Consider the following 23,629-nt stretch of genomic DNA (forward strand, 5'->3'; position numbering starts at 1 on the left):
CTACACTTCAATAAATCCAAGTTATTTCTTTACTTGAACATTGTCTTTAATGGAGCAGGGTAGGTTAAATACTACTCAGTGTTAGCAGCTAAACATTCACAACTGCCCAGACATTGGACCCAAATTTCGGGCCGCGCCTAGAATGGTGCAGCCCCGACCTGGACGCCCGTTTTTCACGCCACAAAGTGCGCCTAAAAAAAAGTACCTATTCTCCGGCTCCCTGCAGGTCCTCTGGAGCTGGGCGCAGCGCGGCACAAGCTGTGGGGGGCGGAGCCAGGTCCCTGCGCTGAAAACAGTGCCGGGACCTCTGCACAGGCGCGCTACAGTGGGCGCGCATGTGCAGTTGTTCCAGGCGCCCAAAACTGTGTGGGAGGGGCCCGAAGCACTCAGCCACTAGCCCTGGCCGAGTGGCCTCACTTGGGGCTGCGTCGATATGGCTGCCTCCCACGCCCAGCTCCTGCTTCCTCCGGACCGGACTCGACGTGACTCCCGCTCCCACCCCCACCGGACCGCCCCCCCCCACCCCCGACCCAATCTTCCCCCCGACCGACCTCCGTTCCTGACCGCCCACCCCCCTCCCCAACCGAACTCCGCCCCCCCCCCCCCCCCCAACCAATCTCCGACCGACCGACCCCCCTCCCCTCCGCCCTGCCCCGCGCTCCCCCCGACCCACGCTCCCGACCCCGCCGCACCCCGGACCCGACGCTACATACCTGTCAATCTGGTAAGTCTAAGCTCGAAGTCTTGGGCCCGGCCCGTTCAGCCTCACTCTCCTTTCTTTCTCTCTCTCTCTCTCCCTTCTCTCTCTCTCTCTGTCTCTCTCTCTCTCCCTTCTCTCTCTCTCACTCTCTCTTTCTCTCTCTCTTCCCCCCTTCTCTCCCCCTCCCCTCCCTCCCTTCTCTTTCCCCCCTCCCCTCCCTCCCTTCTCTTTCCCCCCCACCCCTCCCTTCCTTCTCATCCCCCCCTCCCCTCCCTCCCTCCCTTCTCTTCCCCCCCCCTCCCCTCCCCTCTCCCTTCTCCTCCCTCCCCTCCCCCCCTCCCTTTCTCTCCCCCCTCCCTTCTCTTCCCCCCCTCCTTCCTCTTCCCCTCCCTTCTCTTCCCCCCCTCCCTTCTCTTCCCCCTCCCTTCCTTCCTCCCCCCTCTTCCCCCCTCCCTTCTCCCCTCCCTGCTCGGCCCCCCTCCCTTCTCTTTCCCCCCTCCCTTCTCTTTCCCCCCCTCCGGCCTGCCCCCTTCTCTTTCCCCCCCCGCCCTTCTCTTCCCCCCCCCTTCTCTTTCCCCCCCCTCCCTTCTCTTTCCCCCCTCCCTTCTCTTTCCCCCCCTCCCTTCTCTTTCCCCCCCTCCCTTCTCTTTCCCCCCCTCCCTTCTCTTTCCCCCCCTCCCTTCTCTTTCCCCCCCCTCCCTTCTCTTTCCCCCCCTCCCTCTCTTTCCCCCCCTCCCTTCTCTTTCCCCCCCTCCCTTCTCTTTCCCCCCTCCCTTCTCTTTCCCCCCCTCCCTTCTCTTTCCCCCCTCCCTTCTCTTTCCCCCCCCTCCCTTCTCTTTCCCCCCCTCCCTTCTCTTTCCCCCCTCCCTTCTCTTTCCCCCCCTCCCTTCTCTTTCCCCCCTCCCTTCTCTTACCCCCCCTCCCTTCTCTTACCCCCCTCCCTTCTCTTACCCCCCCTCCCTTCTCTTACCCCCCTCCCTTCTCTTACCCCCCCTCCCTTCTCTTACCCCCCCTCCCTTCTCTTACCCCCCTCCCTTCTCTTACCCCCCCTCCCTTCTCTTACCCCCCCTCCCTTCTCTTACCCCCCTCCCTTCTCTTACCCCCCCTCCCTTCTCTTACCCCCCCTCCCTTCTCTTACCCCCCTCCCTTCTCTTACCCCCCTCCCTTCTCTTACCCCCCCTCCCTTCTCTTACCCCCCCTCCCTTCTCTTACCCCCCCTCCCTTCTCTTACCCCCCCCTCCCTTCTCTTACCCCCCTCCCTTCTCTTACCCCCCCTCCCTTCTCTTACCCCCCTCCCTTCTCTTACCCCCCCTCCCTTCTCTTACCCCCCCTCCCTTCTCTTACCCCCCTCCCTTCTCTTACCCCCCCTCCCTTCTCTTACCCCCCCTCCCTTCTCTTACCCCCCCTCCCTTCTCTTACCCCCCCTCCCTTCTCTTACCCCCCCTCCCTTCTCTTACCCCCCCTCCCTTCTCTTACCCCCCCTCCCTTCTCTTACCCCCCCTCCCTTCTCTTACCCCCCCTCCCTTCTCTTACCCCCCTCCTTCTCTTACCCCCCCTCCCTTCTCTTACCCCCCCTCCCTTCTCTTACCCCCCTCCCTTCTCTTACCCCCCCTCCCTTCTCTTACCCCCCCTCCCTTCTCTTACCCCCCCTCCCTTCTCTTACCCCCCCTCCCTTCTCTTACCCCCCCTCCCTTCTCTTACCCCCCCTCCCTTCTCTTACCCCCCCTCCCTTCTCTTACCCCCCCTCCCTTCTCTTACCCCCCCTCCCTTCTCTTACCCCCCCTCCCTTCTCTTACCCCCCCTCCCTTCTCTTACCCCCCCTCCCTTCTCTTACCCCCCCTCCCTTCTCTTACCCCCCCTCCCTTCTCTTACCCCCCCTCCCTTCTCTTACCCCCCCTCCCTTCTCTTACCCCCCCTCCCTTCTCTTACCCCCCCTCCCTTCTCTTACCCCCCCTCCCTTCTCTTACCCCCCCTCCCTTCTCTTACCCCCCCTCCCTTCTCTTACCCCCCCTCCCTTCTCTTACCCCCCCTCCCTTCTCTTACCCCCCCTCCCTTCTCTTACCCCCCCTCCCTTCTCTTACCCCCCCTCCCTTCTCTTACCCCCCCTCCCTTCTCTTACCCCCCCTCCCTTCTCTTACCCCCCCTCCCTTCTCTTACCCCCCCTCCATTTTCTAAGTGTAGACAAGGTTTTTCTGAGCGTACAAAAATCTACACTTACTCCATTCTAAGTTAGTTTGGAGTAAGTTTTCACTGCCTAAACTTTCAAAACGGGCGTAGGACACGCCCCCTTTTGAAAAAAAAATTCTGTTCCAAACTGAAACTGTTCTAACTGACTAGAACTGGAGCAAACTAAATGCCGAGAATTGCAATTTCTAAACCAGTTGCTCCAAAAAAAACAGGAGCAACTCAGGCCGAAACTTGGCCCCCTTATGTGTACAATGTCACAGGAGATGATCGGATTGTAAACAATTTATTGAACAATATAACAGGAATTCTTTTTTTCAGGTTTTCCACACACAATCTAAACACCTTGAAGTGAGAAGAGCTTGTGTTTCTTACCTGAGGAGGAACCAAGAAAAGTTTGAAGCGGTATGCTTTCTTTGTAGTTTAAAAAAACATTCCATTTATTTTCCTCATTTTCTGTTTAGATACATATCATCCTCTGGCTGAGAAAGTGAGCGGGTGACTTGCTTTGACATTTCCATCAGTAAACACTCTTAAGCTGGCTGCTGGGTACACAACAGCTAGTTAGATTTACTTTCCCTTCCCAGTTGTTGAGGAAGCTCCTGTCCTTTTACACAGTGTATTGTTCTTTATTAACATTAATTTTGCAACACCACAGCTTATATAATGAAATTAATGCTTAGTCAGGAAGTGCTTCTTTATACAAAGTGTAGTGGAAATCTGGAACTCTCCCCTAAAATGCTGTTGATGCTAGGGGGTCAATTGAAAATTTCAAAACTGAGATTGATAGATTTTTGTTACACAAGGGGCTAGATTTTCCACTTCACATCGCCCATTTATGGCCCATATATGGCACAAAACAGACCTCTATCGCCTATTTTGAACAAAAGTGGAATCTAGGCCCAAAATATCGCCCGAAAAACAGGTGCCTAAGTTTCCACTTTGATCGCCGAGAAGATCACCGAAATTATAGCCCACACAAGGCCCATCCCAAGTTTCAGCACCTAGTATGCACTTCGCTGGGCCAATGTAAGGCCCAAAACAGTGCTGAGAAATAGTTGCTTTTTCTGGGCCTAAGAGAAGGAAAATGGGCACTACGGACGCCATTTTGACTTCAATGGAAGGGTAGAGGATTAGTTGTGATTTAGTTAGAGAGCTAGTTGGACTCAGAATATTGAGACAGGGAATATAAATAGGTATTATGTTATTTTTATTAAATAGATTTTATATAGTATTTACTGAGCTGTAAGTTTTCATATAGTTATCATTATGTTTGGTTTTATATAATTATGTTTTATATAATAGAATTTAATAAGGATGAGAGCTGTAATTTTTCATATAGATATTATTACCTTGTTTTAGTGAATAAGTTTTATATAATAGAATTTATTAGAAGGTGTTACTAAAGTACTCGCATATTAATACAATGCTCAAATATGGAATAACATCAGTATAGTTGATAACTAACTAAGAGAGAAAACACACAATTTATTGAATTAAAGAAATGTTTTTTTATTAACAAAAACGCAAATAAAAATGGAAAAACTATCCCTCCAACCCCCCCGCCCCCCCACTCCCCTACACCGCCCCCCCACTCCCCTACACCAATCCACCCTTCCCTCAAATACAAAATCTTAATAATTAACCAATAACAACTAACAAAACAGGAGCAAGAACAATTGAACAAGTGAACAAACTTTGTGAAAAAACGCCCCCCTCACTACCTGCGGCCACGTTTCCCTCCAGGTCCTGTCCCACACCGTGTTCAAACCCCACCCGCCCGTTTTGGTCTATGCAGACTGACACCAAGACCTCGTGCAGAGTGTGACGGCAAGACTTCCTGCCGTGGTGGAGGTGAAGGAGCGGAAGCGGAAGCCTGAGGCTCTACTTCTGAGTCAGGAGGGACTGTGTCCTCCGTACTTGCTTGCGTGCTCGGGGTCTCACTGCGAGCAGACACGACACCTTTGGGTGCAGCGCCGTGTCCAGCCAGCAACGCATGCCATAGGGCATTGGTTGCAGTTGTCTGCTGCCGAATAGCCTCCAAGGTCTCCCTTGCAGTCTGTGCCTGCTCAGAAGACCAATTGGAGAAGTTCATGCAGAACTCACTCCAGGATGCTGGAAACTGGCTCCAGTTCGCAGAGAATCCCGCAAATCCTTGGTAAGGTCACGGCCAATCGCGACAGTCTCCCTGCACAGGGAAATCAAGCTCTCTGGCCCTCCATGTAGGCGATTGCTCGCCATGCTGACCGGACCTCCGTGGGGTCAGTGTTTGCAAAATGACACGCCTTGGCGTCAACACCTGCACACCACTTGATCCCGGTGCTTCTTCCATCTCAATTGAGATGGCTGCCGGTTGTTCCCCCCCCCCCCCCCCCCAAAAAAAATCTCTTCCTCCTCCTCGAACTCCGCCATCTCAGCCTCCTACGAGCTGCTTGAGGGGTCTATCACATTCTTTGCTACTGAGCACTGCTCACTGGACACTTGACCTTAGAAAGATGAATGAAATTTCTAAACAACTCTTAACAATACATATCAATATATTTCAATATTTCAATATAACCCAAAACATTGCAATACCTTGCAAAACCGCATATGCACAAGGGTTCATCAGAATTAACATGGCCTCATTCGTAGATCAGACTACATCTAAATTAATGAATTATAATTGCATAACAAATGCGTAACTACGATATTTCCCGTATGTATTTAGTAATGTTTGACATGTTGCACATTTCCCATTACTCACCAGACCCAAGGGTGGGCTCGGCCACGCCACGAGTTGTGACCGAACGGCTTTCAGGCCCCATCAAGGCCACCGCAAACTCCTCGTACGCATTCAATGTGTGCACCGTCGCGGAGCCGCCACCTGTCCTCCTTTGCTCTGCGCGATTGCTACTGATCTTTTTCTGTAAATGATAATTTAACATTGCACGGCATAAGCTACTGTACTTGACAATAAACATTGAAGATTGATTTAAATGTAATGTATATGAATAATTTTTAATATTCTAATTACTAACATAGTAAATAATACATATGTATGATTTTAAATATGACTGTTAAATATCTTTTAAATATTAAAATGCAACTTACTCTGGTAGCTGCATATGAATAATTTTAAATACTATAACATGCAACTTAGTATTAGGGTGAATAAATGTAATTGGTTATGTAATTCTTTTTTAATTTAATGTCGCTTTTAAATTAATGATATTACTTCACATAAATAAATAACATTGAGGATTTTGTTTGCAATTTATAAACTTCAAGTAAATAATACATAATTTATAAACATGAAGTAAATAATACATATGTGTGCTTTTAAATATGACTCTTAAATATGATTTAAAGACATTTCCAAAATCCAACTTACTCTGGCAGCTGCCAGCAGGCTGTTCAATCTCTTGCTGCACTGGTCACCCGTCCGCACCTCATTGGATGCCGATGTGATCACATCGGTAATCTCTAGTCAGATCCTTCGATAGTCCCGGAGTGGAGGTTTCCCAAGGCCACCCCATGTCAAGTCCTCCCAACTTGTGGAAACAACATTTACAAGGGCTTCGTTCGCCTCCTCACTAAAGGCTTTTGCCCTTTGCCTCTCCATCTCCCTTCTATTTGGTGTTTCCATTCTTGAATTTTAAATCAAATTAACAAACTACAAACTTCTTCCTCGATGACTCTCTCCTTCTCTCCATCTTCTCTCTCTCCTGCGCTCTCTGACCCTCCCTGTCCTTCTGAGCATGTGCGGTGACCCATGAACTCTCCAAATGCGGCAAACAAAAAATCGACCCCAAAAAAACACATCCCATACATGCGCACAATGTCTTTGCTAGGGAAGCTTTTTTTTTGGACTTTCGTTTCACTTCCTCTTTTTTTGGGTGATTGTGAGATCGCTGAGAAATCAGATCGCCCATTTGACATCGCTGGGGTAAGGCTGAGTGGAAAATCGCAAAAAAAAATGGGCCTTATGCCGGCGATCAGCATGGGCGATACATCACACATCGCTGGAATGAGGCCCATTTTTTTGGGCCTTAGCCACCTAGTGGAAAGTCTAGCCCAAGGTTATTAAGGGTAACAGAACTAAAGCGGGTTGATGGAATTAAGATACAGATCAACCATGATCTCATTGAATGGCGGAACAGACTCGAGGAATTGAATGGCCTACTCCTGTTCCTATGTACCCATGTATTGCATGATTTGTAAGATTTTCTTTTTCTGTCGTTATTGCAGTTCATCGAAGGATCATTTGACGAATATTTAAAGCAACTTGAAAAGCCACAGGTAGGGCATTGATATTTTAGAAATGCTGTTGTATATTTTTATATAAACCAAGTATTATCTGAACCACCACTGACCAGTATCTGAATTGATTCCTGGAAATTCTGAGGGGCGGTGTGGGGAAAGGGTATCTGTATTTTCAGAATCTAAATGATATTCAAAGGAAAACTTATTAACTGTTGCATTACAGCCTACTTTTAATTCAAAGTTGCTCAAGTCAAATTATCTGATAATTAAATATTTTTAAGCACTAAATTCTCACTTTGCTGTATTATTTGTTGTTTCATTAAAATTGCTGGATAATTTGATTTGTTTTTTAGTGCAGATAATTACTTTGATTATCAGGAGTAGGCTGTAGTTCTAAAACAAATATTAGAAATAGTTGGGGTAATTTTAACCTAATTTGCCTGTCGAGAAACTGACTGGAGCCGGTGCAATGGTGGGTTTGGAGCCTGCCTGATTTTACTATCCATTGACCTTACATAGGGCGGGGTGTAAAACCAGCATTCCACTGGATCCTATCGGTTTCCTGCCTGCCGAGTTAGGTTAAAATGATCCCCGTATTGTTTCTGTTGCTAGAAGGCTGTATTGCTGGTACCTGTACAATGAAGATTCAGAAAGTAGCTTTAACAAGTTCAAAATAATGTATCTTCCTTGTCCAAATTTCAATGCCACAAACTTGACACAATAAGAACACAAGGAAAGAATGAGATTCAGCCCACTAAAACTCAACCCCTGTGTTCATGAACTCTCCAATCATGTGTGTTGCAATTCGGCTGCCACCCAGCACGTTAAAATTGGGTTTGTGTAAAAACGGCAGTTTCCATAAGCAGACCAACATTTTCCATGAGCGGAGGGAGTCGGGATGCCTAGCAAGAAGACATATCTACCTTGGATATGGGAGCTGAGAGGACTCCATCTATGGGAAGTATGATGCATATAGTTTAGATGTGACTTTAAGTAGTGTGACTGAAATAGCTATGATAGAAAATATTTAAAAAATTAACTGTGGCACTTACAGGAAGTGAGTGGATATGCAAGATTTTCTAATACATTATTTAAATGATCTCCCGTGGCATTGCTCATCTTAAACAGTATAACAATAGGAGTATTATGGCATGTAACATGCAATATATTGGGATTTTTACTAGTGATTTGGGGATCTCATTTCACAACTGTGAAAGCTGTAAATAAATTGATTTTTTTATATATATTTCCTTACTTTACTTTAATAGCTTATCTTTAACACATACCATTTTTAGCATAACAGGATATATTGCACAGAAACAGGCCATTTGGCCCAACCAGTCCATGCCGGTGTTTATGCTCCACTCGAGACTCATCCCATCTTTCCGCATCTAACTTTATCAGCACAACCCTCTATTCCCTTATCCCTCATATGCTTGTCTAGCCTCCCCTTAAATGCATCTATACTATTCACTTCAATCAATCCTTATGGTAGCGAGTTCCACATTCTCACCACTCTCTGGGTAAAGAAGTTTCTTCCGAATTCCCTATTTTATTTTTTGGTGACTATCTTGTATTGATGGCCTCTAGTTATGCTCTTCCCCACAAGTGGCAACTATCTCTGTATCTACTCTATCAAAATCTTTCATAATTTTAAAGACTGCTATTAGGTCACCCCTCAGCCTTCGTTTTTCAAGCGACAGGAGACCCAGCCTGTTCATCCTTTCTTGATAGATATACCCTTGTATTTCTGGTATCATCCTTGTAAGTTTTCTTTGCACCCTCTCCAGTGCCTCTATATCCTTTTATATAATATGGCGATCAGAATTGTACTCAGTACTCCAAGTGTGGTTTAACCAAGGTTCGATACAAGTTTAGCATAACTTCACTACTTTTCAATTCTATCCCTCTAGCAATAAACCCTAGTGCTTGGTTTGCTTTTTTAATGGCCTTATTCGCCTGTGTTGCTACTTTTAGTGATTTGTGTATTTATACTCTGAGATTCCTTTGCTCCTCTACCCCACCCAGACTCGCACCCTCCAAATAATAAGTGACCTCCCTATTCTTCTGACCTAAATCTGTGTTGAAATTCATTTGCCAATTATATGCCCATTCTGCAAGTGTATTAATGTCCTCCTGTAATTTGTTGAAGTCTTCAGTATTGACTAACCCCGCCCCCAAATTTAGTGTCCTCTGCAAATTTAGAAATTGTGTTTTTGATTCCAAAGTTTAAATCGTTAATATAAATTGTGAACAACAGTGGTCCCAGCACTGATCCTTGTGGAACACCACTTCCCACATTCTGCCACTCTGAATAGCTACCCTTTACTAATACTCTATGCTTTCTGTCTTGAGCCAGCTAGTTATCCATTCTGCTACTTGTCCCCTGACTCCGCATTCTCTGATCTTATTCATTATTCTATTATGTGGTACCTTATCAAAGGCCATTTGAAAATCTAGATAAATTACATTTACTGCATTACCCTTGTCTATTCTCTCTGTTATCTCTTCAGAAGATTCAATGAGGTTGATCAAGCAAGACTTTCCCTTTAGAAATCCATGCTGACTATTCATTATAATTTTTTTTGGTTTCTAGATGTTCTATTTTCTCCTTTTAGTAGAGATTCCATTATTTTTCCTACACCGATGTTAAGCTGACTGGTTTGTAGAGATCCCTGGACACATTCTAACTCCCTTTTTAAATATAGGTATTACATTAGTTATCTGTCAGTCTTCTGGTATTGCACCATTTTCTAATGAATTATTAAATATGTGTAATAATGCTTCTGCTATTTCTTCCTCGGATTTTTTTAAAATGCACAGATGTAATCCGTCTGGACCATGGTTTTTATCCTCTTTGAGTTTGATTAGTTTATTTAATATATCTCCTTTTTATTTTAAATGCAATGATGTCATTACTAATCTCATCATCCAACATCATGTCCACCTGTTCTTCATGGTAAATAAAAGAAAGAAAGACTTGCATTTATATCATCATCATAGGCGGTCCATCGAATGAGGATGACTTGCTTCCACGAGAGTTCACAGATGTTTCATTGAAGGACCCGATGTTCCAGTCCTGAACTCCAATTGAGGGGGTGGAAGATGCCTGTGCATGGATTTTTTTTAACGTGTGGTGACCGTTGCACACCAGCCACCACACGGGCTTGACAGAGCTAGGCCTTTATCTAGTGGCAAGGGTTAACCAAGACGACTGGAGACCTGCTCTGTTGTACGGACCTAGTGCGCACACATAGTGCGTTCCCCTATCCCCCATTTACTGGTGCCCCTCCCCAATCTAGTTGGCAGACAGGAAGCAAAGAGTAGGAGTAAATGGGTACTTTTCAGAATGGCAGGCAGTGACTAGTGGGGTACCTCAAGGTTCTGTGCTGGGGCCCCAGCAGTTTACATTGTACATTAATGATTTAGACGAGGGGATTAAATGTAGTATCTCCAAATTTGCGGATGACACTAAGTTGGGTGGCAGTGTGAGCTGCAAGGAGGATGCTATGAGGCTGCAGAGTGACTTGGATAGGTTAGATGAGTGGGCAAATGCATGGCAGATGAAGTATAATGTGGATAAATGTGAGGTTATCCACTTTGGTGGTAAAAACAGAGAGACAGACTATTGTCTGAATGGTGACAGATTAGGAAAAGGGGAGATGCAACGAGACCTGGGTGTCATGGTACATCAGTCATTGAAGGTTGGCATGCAGGTACAGCAGGCGGTTAAGAAAGCAAATGGCATGTTAGCCTTCATAGCGAGGGGATTTGAGTACAGGGACAGGGAGGTGTTACTACAGTTGTACAGGGCCTTGGTGAGGCCACACCTGGAGTATTGTGTACAGTTTTGGTCTCCTAACTTGAGGAAGGACATTCTTGCTATTGAGGGAGTGCAGCAAAGGTTCACCAGACTGATTCCCGGTAGGCGGGACTGATATATCAAGAAAGACTGAATCAACTGGGCTTGTATTCACTGGAGTTCAGAAGAATGAGAGGGGATCTCATAGAAACGTTTAAAATTCTGATGGGTTTAGACAGGTTGGATGCAGGAAGAATGTTCCCAATGTTGGGGAAGTCCAGAACCAGGGGTCACTGTCTAAGGATAAGGGGTAAGCCATTTAGGACCGAGATGAGGAGAAACTTCTTCACCCACAGAAAGTTGTTGAGGCCAATTCACTAAATATATTCAAAAAGGAGTTAGATGTAGTGCTTACTACTAGGGGGATCAAAGGGTATGGCGAGAAAGCAGGAATGGGGTACTGAAGTTACATGTTCAGCCATGAACTCATTGAATGGCGGTACAGGCTCGAAGGGCCGAATAGCCTACTCCTGCACCTATTTTCTGTTTCTATGTTTCTATCCCCCATTTACTGGTGCCTCTCCCTATTCCCCATTTACTGGTTCCCCTCCCTGTCATAGGAACACATCAACAGGAGGCCATTCAGCCCCTCGAGCCTGTTCCGTCGTTCATTGAGATCACATATGTATGTGTGTTTGTGTATATGTATATGTGTGTATATTTAAAAAAAAAAGTTTGTGTTTATCTATATAAGAAATACTTGCCTTTTATATGGCACTTTTCACGACCACCTGACATCTCAAAGCGCTTTACATTCGGCACTGTTGTAATGTGAGAAATGCAGCAGCCAATCTGTGCACAAGCAACTCCCACAAACAGCAATGTGACAATGACCAGACAACTTGCTTTGTTATGTTGATTGAGGGCTAAATATTGACCAGGACACTGGGGATCACTCCCCTTCTATTCTTCGAAATAGTGCCATGGGATCTTTTATGTCCTTTTTCGAGGGAAGACGGAGCCTCGGTTTAAAGTTTCATCCGAAAGACAGCACCTCTGACAGTGCAGCACTCCCTCAGCACTGCACTGGAGTGTCAGCCTAGATTTATGTGCTCAAGTTCCTGGAGTGGGACTTGAACTCACGACCTTCTGACTCTGAGGAGAGTGTGCTACCCACTGAGCTCCAGCTGACACTGTAAATACTGAAGCAAATTAATATTTAATATTTCTGCCATATCTCTATTGGTATTATCCTGTCCTTCCCTTAGTGGCCCGACCTTCCTTTTGAAGCTGAGCATATAAATAAAGGTGATTTTTGCATGATGGAGCAGTTGGAGATGGATGCCTGGCATTAAGCAACACTGTAGGGTGGTTCCCGGGCCTTTGGTCATAATCTGGGTCTGTTAGAACAAGGGTGGGGGTGTTGGATTGTAGCATCACTGTGGATGGCAAAACAGAGGTTTGGCTGAATTGGGGGAAGACATCTATGCAAATATTAAATTCAAATTTTGTCTCTCTTTGCATCTCTCTGTTTCTGAAATAATAGAAAAAATTAATTTTATTTTTTTTAATTTGAAAACCTACTCAAATTTGTTAGCTAGTCTATTCAATTCCTTTTCAGAAATATACAAAGTTTTAAGGATTGGGAGATAATTTTACTTTTCTACTTCATACCCAATTGTCAGCCTCCTTCTCAACCTGTCCACAGCCTTTCTTGCACCCTTCACATCATCAGCCAGTCTCTGTGCTCCTGACTTGGAGCACTGTTATTCAGTTTGCCAAGTTATAATCTTCAATAATAAATTTCCATAAACTAAAAACAACTTTGTAACATGCTCAAAAGTTCATCACTTACATATAACTTCCCTTACAAAGCAAGCGGGCTGCTTTGTCCTGGAGCGTATCGAGCTTCTTGGGTGTTGTTGGACTCATCCAAGCAAGCGGAGTATTCCATCGCACTCCAGGAGGTCAGACAGTCGCCGCAGAATACCCAGCCTCTGACCTGCTCTTGTAGCCACAGTATTTATGTGGCTGCTCCAGTTAAGTTTCTGGTCAATGCTGACCCCCAGGATGTTGATGGTGGGGGATTCGGCGATGGTAATCCTGTTGAATGTCAGGGGCAGTGATTAGACTCGCGCTGGAGATAGTCATTGCCTGGCATTTGTGTGGTGTGAATGTTACTTGCCACTTATCAGCCCAAGCCTGAATGTCGCCCAGGTCTTGTTACATGCGGGTATGGATTATTTCATTATCTGAGGAGCTTTCGAATGGAACTGAACACTGGAATCATCAGTGAAAATCCCCATTTCTGACCTTATGGTGGAGATAAGTTCATTGATGAAGCAGCTGAAGATGATTGGGCCTAGGACACTGCCCTGAGGAACTCCTGCAGTGATGTCCTGGGATGAGATTATTGGTCTTCAACCACCACAACCATCCTCCTTTGTGCTTAGTATGCTTCCAGCCAGTGGAGAGTTTTCCCCATGTTCCCATTGACTTAAATTTTACTTGGGCTTGTTGATTCCACACTTGGTCAAATGCTGCCTTGATGTCAAGAGCAGCCACTCTCACCTCACTGTTGGAATTCAGCTCTCACCTCACCTTTGGAACTCAGCTCTTTTGTCCATGTTTGGACCAAGGCTGTAATGAGGTTTGGAGCTGAGTGGTTCTGGGAACCAAAACTGAGCATCAGTGAGCAGGTCATTGGTGAGTAAGTGCTGCTTGATAACACTGTCGACAACATCTTCCATCACTTTGCTGATGATTGAGAGTAGACTATTGGGGTAGTAATTAGTAATTGGCTGGATTGAATTTGTCCTCCTTTTTGTGGACAGGACATACTTGGGCAGTTTTCCACATTGTCTGGTAGATGCCAATGTTGTAGCTGTACTGGAATAGCTTGGCTAGAGGTGTGGCTAGGTCTGGAGCACAAGTCGACAGCTGGGATGCCGTCGGAGGCCATAGCCTTTGCTTTATCCAGTGCACTCAGGTGTTTATTGATATCACGTGGAGTGAATTGAATTGACTGAAGACTGTGCTGGTAGGTACCTCAGGAGGAGGCCGAGATGGATCATCCACTCAACACTTCTGGCTGAAGGTGGTTGCAAACGCTTCAGCCTTGTCTTTTGCACTCGCGTGCTGGGCTCCGCCAACATTGAGGATGGGGATATTCATGGAGCCTCCTCCCCTTAGTTGTTTAATTGTCCACCACCTTTCACGACTGGATGTGGCAGGACTGCAGAGCTTTGATCTGATCTGTTGGATGTGGAATTGCTTAGCTCTGTCTATAACATGCTGCTTCCACTGTTTAGCATGCATGTAGTCCTGTGCTGCAGCTTCCCCAGGTTGGCACCTCATTTTTAGGTATGCCTGGTGCTGCTTCTGGGATGCTCTTCTGCACTCATTGAACCAGGGTTGGTCCCCTAGCTTGATGGTAATGATAGAATGAGGGGCCATGAGGTTACAGATTGTGGTGGAATACAATTCTGCTGCTGCTGATGGCCCAGAGCACTGATGGATGCCTAGTTTTGAGCTGCTAGATCTGTTCTGAATCTATCCCATTTAGCACGGTGATAGTGTCACACAACACGATGGAGGGTGTCCTCAGTGTGAAGACTTAATTTTGTCTCCACAAGGACTGTACAGTGGTCACTGCTACCGATACTGACATGGAGAGATGCATCTGTGACCGGTAGATTGATGAGGACGAGGTCAAGTAGGTTTTTCCGTCATTGGTTCATCACCTGCTGCAAGCCCAGTCTGGCAGCCATGTCCTTCAAGACTCGGCCAGCCTGGTCAGTAGTGGTGCTACCAAGCCACTCTTGGTAATGGACATTGAAGTCCCCCACTCAGTACATTCTGTGCCCTTGCTACCCTCAATGCTTCTTCCAAGTGGTGTGCAACATAGAGGATTACTGATTCATCAGCTGAGGGAGGGCAATAGGTGGTAATCAGCAGGAGGTTTCCTTGCCCATGCTTGACCTGAAGCCATGAGACTTCATGGGGTCCGATGTCAATGTTGAGTACTCTCAGGGCCACTCTCTCCTGACTGTACACCACTGTGCCGCCACCTCTGGTGGGTCTGTCCTGCCAGTGGGACAGGACACACCCAGAAATGGTGATGGAGGAGTATGGGACATTGGCTGAAAGGTATGATTCTGTGATTATGACTGTCAGGCTGTTGCAAGCAAGACCAGTCTGGGACAGCTCTCACAAATTTGGCACAAGTCCCCAGACGTTAGTGAGGGGGACTTTGCAGGGCTGCACAGACTGGGTGTGCCGTTGTCGTGTCCAAATCTGGTGCTGAGATCGATGCCGGGTGATTCGTCGGGTTTTATTCTTATTGTTTTTCGTAGCGGTTTGGTACAACTGAGTGGCTTGCTAGGCCATTTCAGAGGGCAATTAAGAGTCAACAACACTGCTGTTAGTCTGGAGTCATATATAGTCCAGATCAGGTAAGGACGGTAGATTTCCTTTGTGAAAGGACATTAGTGAACCAGATGGATTTTTACGGCAATCAGATAGTTTCATGGTTAGCATTACTGATACTAGCTTTTTATTCCAGATTAATTTAATTAACTGAATTTAAATTCCTCAACTGCCGTGGTGGGATTTGAATTCACGTCTCTGGATCATTATTCTAGACCTCTGGATTACTAGTCCAGTTGCATAACCACCATGCTATCATATATAGACATTCTATTTATTTTCTCTGGAAAAGTCAAATTGTATCTGACAAAAATGCATTTTGTTTGTTCAATTATTGATTTTAAATTCCTTAATATTAGTACAGTTGTTTATCCGGATTGTTTGGGGATTCGGCAACTCCGGGTAAACGAATTTTCCGATAGGGCGAGTTTACATAAATCGCAAAAAAAAATTAAAAGAAAAAACAATCACGTTCGAATGGCATTACTTACCTCTCTGCAATCGGTACAGGTTGGACCGCCCATATTTACAGGCGGTCACTGCGGGGCGTACGGGTCGGGCGGGACTCAAAAAGCGGGCCGGTGTGGCAACCAGGGGCATTGCACACCAGCGCAGCTGTTACGGGTGGTACTGCTCAGCGCCACCGCAAAACCGGCCCTCGGAGACCCCCGCGGGGCGCTGGAGGTTGACCGCCCACCCAGGAGACCTCATTGCCACCCCTCTGAGACAGAAAATGGAACGTGAAAGACCGGAAGATCCGTCCCATGGAGTGCTGGGTGGCTAATCATGATTCAGTAAGAAGGTAAGTATAATGTATAGTTTGCACAGCTTAAATCAAGTAATAATGTTCACTGCTGCTTGTATTTGTTATGTAGCCAATGATCCTCTCATTTTTGTTTAGGTGCAAAATCTCTCTATTTTAAATTCCGTTATGGCTGGTTTTCCGTTACATTCGTATCCGGGTAAACGAGAGTTTACTGTAATTGTGTACACAGGGTTAAGATCGGATATTGCTTGCTATTTTCTGCAAGCTGGAGGGAACTTAATTTACAGTCTGTAAAGTCAGAGGTGTTTATAGTTGTGGAAATCTTTGGTGTGCATGTTCTGATTGTTGCCATTATATGTGGATGAGAGCCCATGCAGATATCGGCAGGGAAATATTTATGTTTCATTAAGTCTGTGATTGGTTCCCACTGACACAAAAAGTGGTATTAATATACTCATGTAGATTGAATGCAGAAGCATTGGGCCCAAGTTTCCACATGATTTGCGCCTGATTTTTTGGAGCAACTGGTGGAGAACGAACTATCTTAGAAATCGCAATTCTCCACATTTTTTTTTCTGCAGTTCTAGTGAGGTAGAACAGTTCTACTTTAGAACAGAATTTTTTCTTCAAAAGGGGGCGTGTCCGGCCACTGACGCCTGATTTCAAAGTTTCCACAGTGAAAACGTACTCCAAACTAAAGTAGAATGGAGCAAGTGAAGATTTTTGTAGAACTGTTGCCGCGCAGGGGAGGGAGGGGAAGGAGACAGCGGCTTGTTGCCGCGCAGGGGAGGGAGGGGAAGGAGACAGCGGCTTGTTGCCGCGCAGGGGAGGGAGGGGAAGGAGACAGCGGCTTGTTGCCACGCAGGGGAGGGAGGGGAAGGAGACAGCGGCTTGTTGCCGCGCAGGGGAGGGAGGGGAATGAGACAGCGGCTTGTTGCCGCGGAGGGGAGGGAGGGGAAGGAGACAGTGAGAAGGGAAGCCTCAGTGCTGATGGCAATGTGCTTTTATTAAAAAATGTTCAAAAATTAAACAGCTACAAAGAACTACAAAAATGGCCGAGTGCCAATGTTTTTTTTCACACTGAGCATGCGCGAACGCTCCAACACGCATGCGCAGCGTTGCCGGCAGGAAAAAAACTAATTAAAATAGTACCCGCCCCCTCCCACTTACAAAATCGGCGCGAGTGTAGGCTCCGCCCCCCTGGGCGCCGCGCCAAGCAGACAAGGAGCTGCAAAGCGCTGGAGAATAGCGCGTTTTTTTCTGGCGCAATTTTAGGCGTGAAAAACGGGCGTCCAGCTCGGAGGGGCGCCCGTTTTTTATCCTGTGGAAACTTGGGCCCATTGAGTGGTACAGTAACTTTCATTTAATGAACAAAGTAATAAGTTCCAATTGTCGTAAATCATTCAAACTGGAGGGAAAATCTCCTGTATTAAACAATTAAGAATGCCTATTGTAGTTAAGGAAATGCAATTAATTGAAGGTGTACTGAAACGAAGCCCATTCACAAATAATTTAGAATGATACTTTGTGGATGATTTAATTCAGAAGTCATTCTATATCTATTAAAGGTTCTATGCTAGATTTATTCCCTGATAATATTTCACCACGTAAAATGTGATTATCCATTTTCAAGGATCATTGTGTGTGTAGGGAATATTTCAGGAAAAAGTGCCATCATTGTTTTGAAATGTATTATGAAAAACAGCAAAGTTTGTAAAGTATTGCAAATGTGGCAGTTTTGCAGTGTATTCTGTTCATTTATCTGTTTTATATGATCCACAATGACATGGAGTTTCTGCTCTGGGTGCAATTGGTGGAATGCGCCCAATACTGCACCACTTTTGCTGAGATGAAGTTACGCTCAAATTTCTGCACAAACTCAGCATAAACCCAAACGTAAAATCTCCCGTGAATCAGTGCAGTCAAGCAGCTCTAGTCGATCGGAAGCAATTCACGATTGGAAAAGGGAATCATTCCGCATCACAAACAAGAGGGGCTCGCCACGGAAAAGAGCCATTTAATGCTGTCGGCCTTACTTTTTAATTGGCTTCAATTGACTGTTTTGATCTGCCCTTGGTACACAAGACCTGTGACCAGCAGTCGGTTGAAGCCACACAGGTGTGTCCTGCTCTGCTGTAATTGACTGAATTTCGGCTAATTTAGCAGCAGGGGAAGCACAACAGGGTCCGGCTTCAATTGACTGCCGGTCACTACAGGTGAGGTGATTTAATGCTGGATTCATGAGACCAATGTGATCGACCTCCCCAAATGGGCGCAGTTGGCACAAACTCACATTCCCAACCTGGGGGTGTGGCCAGTTTTGTGGGCGGGACTGCTTTGGGCAAATGGACTTTTGAACCAGCGTTAAAGTTCGCAGATACTCGAGCGTAAAGTAGTTACAGGTGAAACTCATTTACGTTTATAATTCCACGATCTTTAGCGCTGTCTCCGCCCAGGTTACGCACATATCCAGCCACTTTGTTTGTTTTTAGCTTGAGTCCCAGTTTGATCGTGAATATTCAAAGAGAAGGAAAATCACGTAAGCTGGAATAAAGTGCCATGGGTTCTTCGGCGATCCTTGGATCTTATAGTTTATGTACATAAGAACATAAGAAATAGGAGCAGAAGTAGGCCATTTGGCCCCTCAAGCCTGCTCCACCATTCAATAAGATCATGGCTGATCTGATCTTGGCCTCAACTCCACTTCCCTGCCTGCTTCCCCATAACCCTTGACTCCCTTATCATTCAAAAATCTCTCTGTCTCTCCATCTTAAATATATTCAATGACCCAGCCTCCACAGCTCTCTGGGGCAGAGAATTCCAAAGATTCACGACCCACTGAGAAAAAAAATTTCTCTTTATTAAATGGGCGACCCCTTATTCTGAAACTATGCCCCCCAGTTCTAGATTCCTCCATGAAGGGAAACATCCTCTCTGCATCTACCCTGTCAAGCCCCCTCAGAATCTTATACGTTTCAATAAGACCATCTCTCATTCTTCGAAACTCCAATGAGTATAGGTCCAACCTGCTCAACCTTTCGTCACAAGACAACCCCTTCATCTCCGGAATCAACCTCGTGAACCTTCTCTGAATCTTCTCCAATGCAAGTATATCCCTCCTTAAATAAGGGGACCAAAACTTTACGCAGTGCTCCAGGTGTGGTCTCACCAATGCCCTGTACAGTTGTACCAGGACTTCCCTACTTTTATACTCCATCCCCCTTGCAATAAAAGCCAACATTCCAGTTGCCTTCCTAATTACTTGCAGTACCTGCATGCTAACTTTTTGGTGTTTCATGTACAAGGACCCCCAGATCCCTCTGTACTTCAGCATTCTGTAATCTCTCCCCATTTAAATAATAATTAGCTTTTTTATTTTTGCTCCCTCACATTTTCCCACATTGTACTCCATCTGCCAACTCTTTGTCCATTCACTTAGCCCATCTATAGCCCTTTGCAGATTCGTTGTGTCCTCACAACTTGCTTTCCCACCTATCTTTGTATCATCAGCAAATTTGGCTACATTACACTCGGTCCCTTCATCCAAGTCATTAATGTAGATTGTTAACACATAAAAGGTTACTGCACAAGATAAGAGTTCATGGAGTTGGTCATAATACATTAGCATGGATAGAGGATTAGCTAACAGAACGTCGGAACAATTGGGCAATTCTCAGGTCGGCAAACTGTAACTAGTGAGGTGCCACAGGGATCAGTGCTGGCGTCTCAACCATCGGCAGGTAAACATAAGAACATAAGAAATAGGAGCAGGAGTAGGCCATACAGCCCCTTGAGCCTGCTCCGCCATTTAATACGATAATGGCTGATCCGATCATGGACTCGTGTCCACTTCCCTGCCCGCTTCCCATAATACCTTATTCCCTTATCGGTTAAGAAACTGTCTATTCCTTTCTTAAATTTATTCAATGACCCAGCTTCCATAGTTCTCTGAGGCAGCGAATTCCACAGATTTGCAACCCTTTGAGAGAAGAAATTCCTCCTCATCTCAGTTTTAAATGGGCGGCCCCTTATTCAAAGATTATGCCCACTAGTTCTAGTCTTCCCTATCAGTGGAAACATCCTCTCTGCATTCACCTTGTCAAGCCCCCTCATAATCTTATAAAAACACATTCTGGATCATGCAAGATGTGAGATCCAATTAATGGAAGTGATTGTTTATGCTGATCCCAAGCAGACTATCTAACATAAAACCCCAAAAGTAACACTTTATATTAATTAATTTTTGAAAATTAATTGAATACGAAATGGATGGGTAATTTGAGAGATGGAGGAGGGTTGAGAGAGAGAGACACACACACAGAAAGACAGCCAGTCAATTTATTTTTTCATTTTTATTTGATTTTTTTTTTAATTGGATGTTGAAAGCAAACAAAACCTCTTTGAAGGAAATGGATAACAACAACAACTTGTATTTACATAGCGCCTTTAATGTAGTAAAACACCCCAAGGTGCTTCACAGGAGTGTTATAAGACAAAAATTTTACACCAAGAAGAAATTACGACCGATGACCAAAAGCTTGGTCAAAGAGGTGTTGCTTAACCGGGAGCCAATGTAGGTCAACGTGCAGAAGGGTGATGGATGAATGGGACTTGGGCAAGTTAGGACACGAGCAGCTGAGTTTTGGATGACCAAGTTTACGTAGGGTAGAATGTGGGAGGCCAGCTAGGAGTGTGTTGGAGTAGTCAAGTCTAGAGGTAACCAAAGACATTTATGAGGATTTCAGCAGCCGATGAACTGAGGCAAGGGCGGAGACAGGCTTTGTTATGGAGGTGGAAAATGGTGGTTTTAGTTATGCCACAGATATGTGGTTGGAAGCTCAATTCTCAGGGTCATTTATGACATCAAGGTTGCAAACAGTCTGGTTCAGCCTCAGACAGATGCTAGGGAGAGGGATAGCTTGGGAATGGAGTTTGTGGCAGGAACTAAAGACAATGGGCTAGAACCTCCACTTTTGAGCTTATTGCCCAAAATGGGTGTTATTTCCAGCGTGGGCGGTAAAAAAAAGTTTTCAGATTGCTGGCTTGTCGCCCATTCTCAAAACGCCTAGTTTACATTTTTGAAAATGGGTGTTACCGTGAGCGATATCAAATGGGCGGTGACGTTAAATTTTTCTGACCTTCTGCCGTAATGTGTGGCCGTCCTTAACAACGGCATGGCAACGCTCAATTCCCGTGATTCAGGAGGTCAAGGGTCACCATGACACGCAGAAGAGGAGACACGGGGAGCTCAGAGGGACTGAAGGCGTGGCTGGGTGTGGCTGCTTTGGGAGGAAGGAGAGAGAGTTTAGAGCTACACAGCAAGTAGGCAAACATAAAGTAGCTGTTAACAGCCACATATTTGACCGAATTTGCCCTTTAATGGAGGGAGAGGAGGAGGCATCACAGCACATTGTGGAGACTGACGCGGGAGAAAGCAGTGAGGTGGGAGAGGAGCACATTGGAGGCCGCAAAAGAGCCAGGAGGTTCTCAGACGAGACAAATGTCTCCCTCCTGTAGGAGGTTGAGTCACGCTGGGGTGATTTGACACAGGGAGGGCATGGAAAGCCCACCCCAAAGGCCTACCAGAGGATATGGACCGAGATAGCAGAGTTGATCTCGTCGGCGACCAACGAGGTGGGTGAGGGCAACCAATGCCGCAAACGATGGAACGACCTTGTGGGATCCGCAAGAGTAAGTATTACATTGATTTACATGTACTTATGTAATTATATAATTTGATTTGTAACAGTTATGAGTGACTATCAACAGATGTGAGGTCTTGCACTTTTACCGGGAATGTTTTACTCAAAAGCCTGCGATCACGGTTTACGTCTTTAGGTAAAGCATGATAATAATCATAATAATCATATTACATCTGTCGGTTATGTGTTGTATCAGTCTCTGTGACAGTACCTAGCAATGATATCACGCAATGCTCTCAAGACAGGTCGTCCTGTCACCTTTTACAGAAGCTATCGACGATGAGGTCCATGCAGAGGCGAACGGGTGGGGGGCCACCAGTTCCCAGCGACATCGCTGACATGGAGGAGCGAGTGCTAGCACTCGTAGGGAAGCACCCCCGGACGCATCTGCAGACCCTGAAGTGATGCCATGTGAGTAAAGCTTTACACCTTTGTATGATGTAAAGTCAATAGATGCCACACCCACTCATATCTGACCAATCATCTATGATGGATGATTTCTAAAAGTGTCATAGAAATAATGCTGGCTGAATGAAAATCATTGCAATCCACAATGTGTTGAAGGTCATGAAATATGATGTGTACGATGATTTTGAAAGTGGTGATGCTTTTATCGTGCAATATGCTGTGTGTAGCGCTGAACTCACCTTGTCACCCTAGCACCCCCTTCTCCTCTAACAACCTCATTTGTGTCTTGCAGCTCAGCCAGCAGCGTGGCCTGTGGCAAGGCCACAGAGGCCAGAAGGTGGGGGCGCGGGGCAGGAGTCGGCGGACGATCCTACTACATCTGGTGCTGAGGAGCTCCGATTGTTGCCCTTCAATCCACTGGGTCTGTTCTCGACCGATGAGAGCGCGGACTTCGAAGAACCTGCATCGCCACGTTCCAGAAGCCATTCCACCCCAAGGCCATCTAGTGGTGCTTCGGTCATTCCCGCCTCCATTCTGGAGGTACCAGCCCCAGGCACCTCTCCACAGGGCACCCAATTTGTCCCCAGGATGGCGTCGACCCAGCGGCGGCCTCGTGGACACGTGCGTGACATGACAGCGGAGAGAAGGTTCAGTTGTCCAGGAGGACTGTAGACATTGGTGACCAGCTCATCGAAGCTTTGGGGGGCATATCCCGACACCTGGCCACCATGTCCGAGTACATTCCACACATGGCGGAGTCCCTGGATGCGATGGCCAGGAACATTGCTAGCACAGGCCTCCCAGTGGTCCCAGAGCGCGGCACTCCACCCCTAGGTTCCGCACCACCACTGCGAATGACAGATGTGAGCAAGGATCGAGATCCTGCTTCTGCATCAGAGAATGTTGCCCCCTCGGCACCCCCTGCTCCTGTACCCATTCAACCAACGCATCTGCCTTCATTCCCCCCCCCCCCCTCCCCCAATGAGGCACCGCCTGAAGAGCTCCTCGGCCAGGCGCAATAGAGCGCGGAGGGGAAGGGATAGAGGTGGGGAGAAGAAAGAGAGGGGGGAAGGAAAGTGAGGTGCATGTGTGCATGTGATGGCTGTGTTATATCTCCATCTGGGTGTATGCAATTTGTTGCAATATATGGGGCTGGGGACTACACTCCTGCTTTGCCTTTGTATTCTGTGTTGCTGGACATGTTGACCATGTAATTTATGTCACTAGTGGAAAAAGTGGGATATGGGTGGGGGTTGGGTGTTATTGGCTGTGTTACTTATGATTTCAGACCAATATTAGTATTAAACTTTTGTTATTGAACATAACCTTGTTGCTCATTGTCTCAGAGAGCTGGACCGTTACACACTGGTGATTCCTTACCATGAAAGGGTTAC

General features: G+C 46.2%; 1 protein-coding gene and 1 long non-coding RNA gene across 4 annotated transcripts in view; both read left to right on the forward strand.

Moving 5' to 3' along the window:
• otud4 (OTU deubiquitinase 4) overlaps positions 1-23,629 on the forward strand; it is a 192,532-nt gene that overhangs the window by 25,513 nt on the left and 143,390 nt on the right. For all 3 annotated transcript variants that reach the window (XM_070871593.1, XM_070871596.1, XM_070871597.1), the window contains 2 exons: positions 3,206-3,289; positions 7,115-7,165. In XM_070871593.1, coding sequence (XP_070727694.1) covers positions 3,206-3,289; positions 7,115-7,165 — 135 coding nt within the window. The remainder of the gene's footprint in view (positions 1-3,205; positions 3,290-7,114; positions 7,166-23,629) is intronic.
• On the forward strand, positions 21,613-22,675 carry LOC139234091 (uncharacterized). Its single transcript, XR_011588269.1, has 3 exons — positions 21,613-21,816; positions 22,069-22,238; positions 22,528-22,675. It is a non-coding gene; the product is annotated as an uncharacterized lncRNA (long non-coding RNA).

Source organism: Pristiophorus japonicus, chromosome 2, assembly GCF_044704955.1.
Source record: "Pristiophorus japonicus isolate sPriJap1 chromosome 2, sPriJap1.hap1, whole genome shotgun sequence".
Classification (NCBI taxonomy): Eukaryota; Metazoa; Chordata; class Chondrichthyes; family Pristiophoridae; genus Pristiophorus; species Pristiophorus japonicus.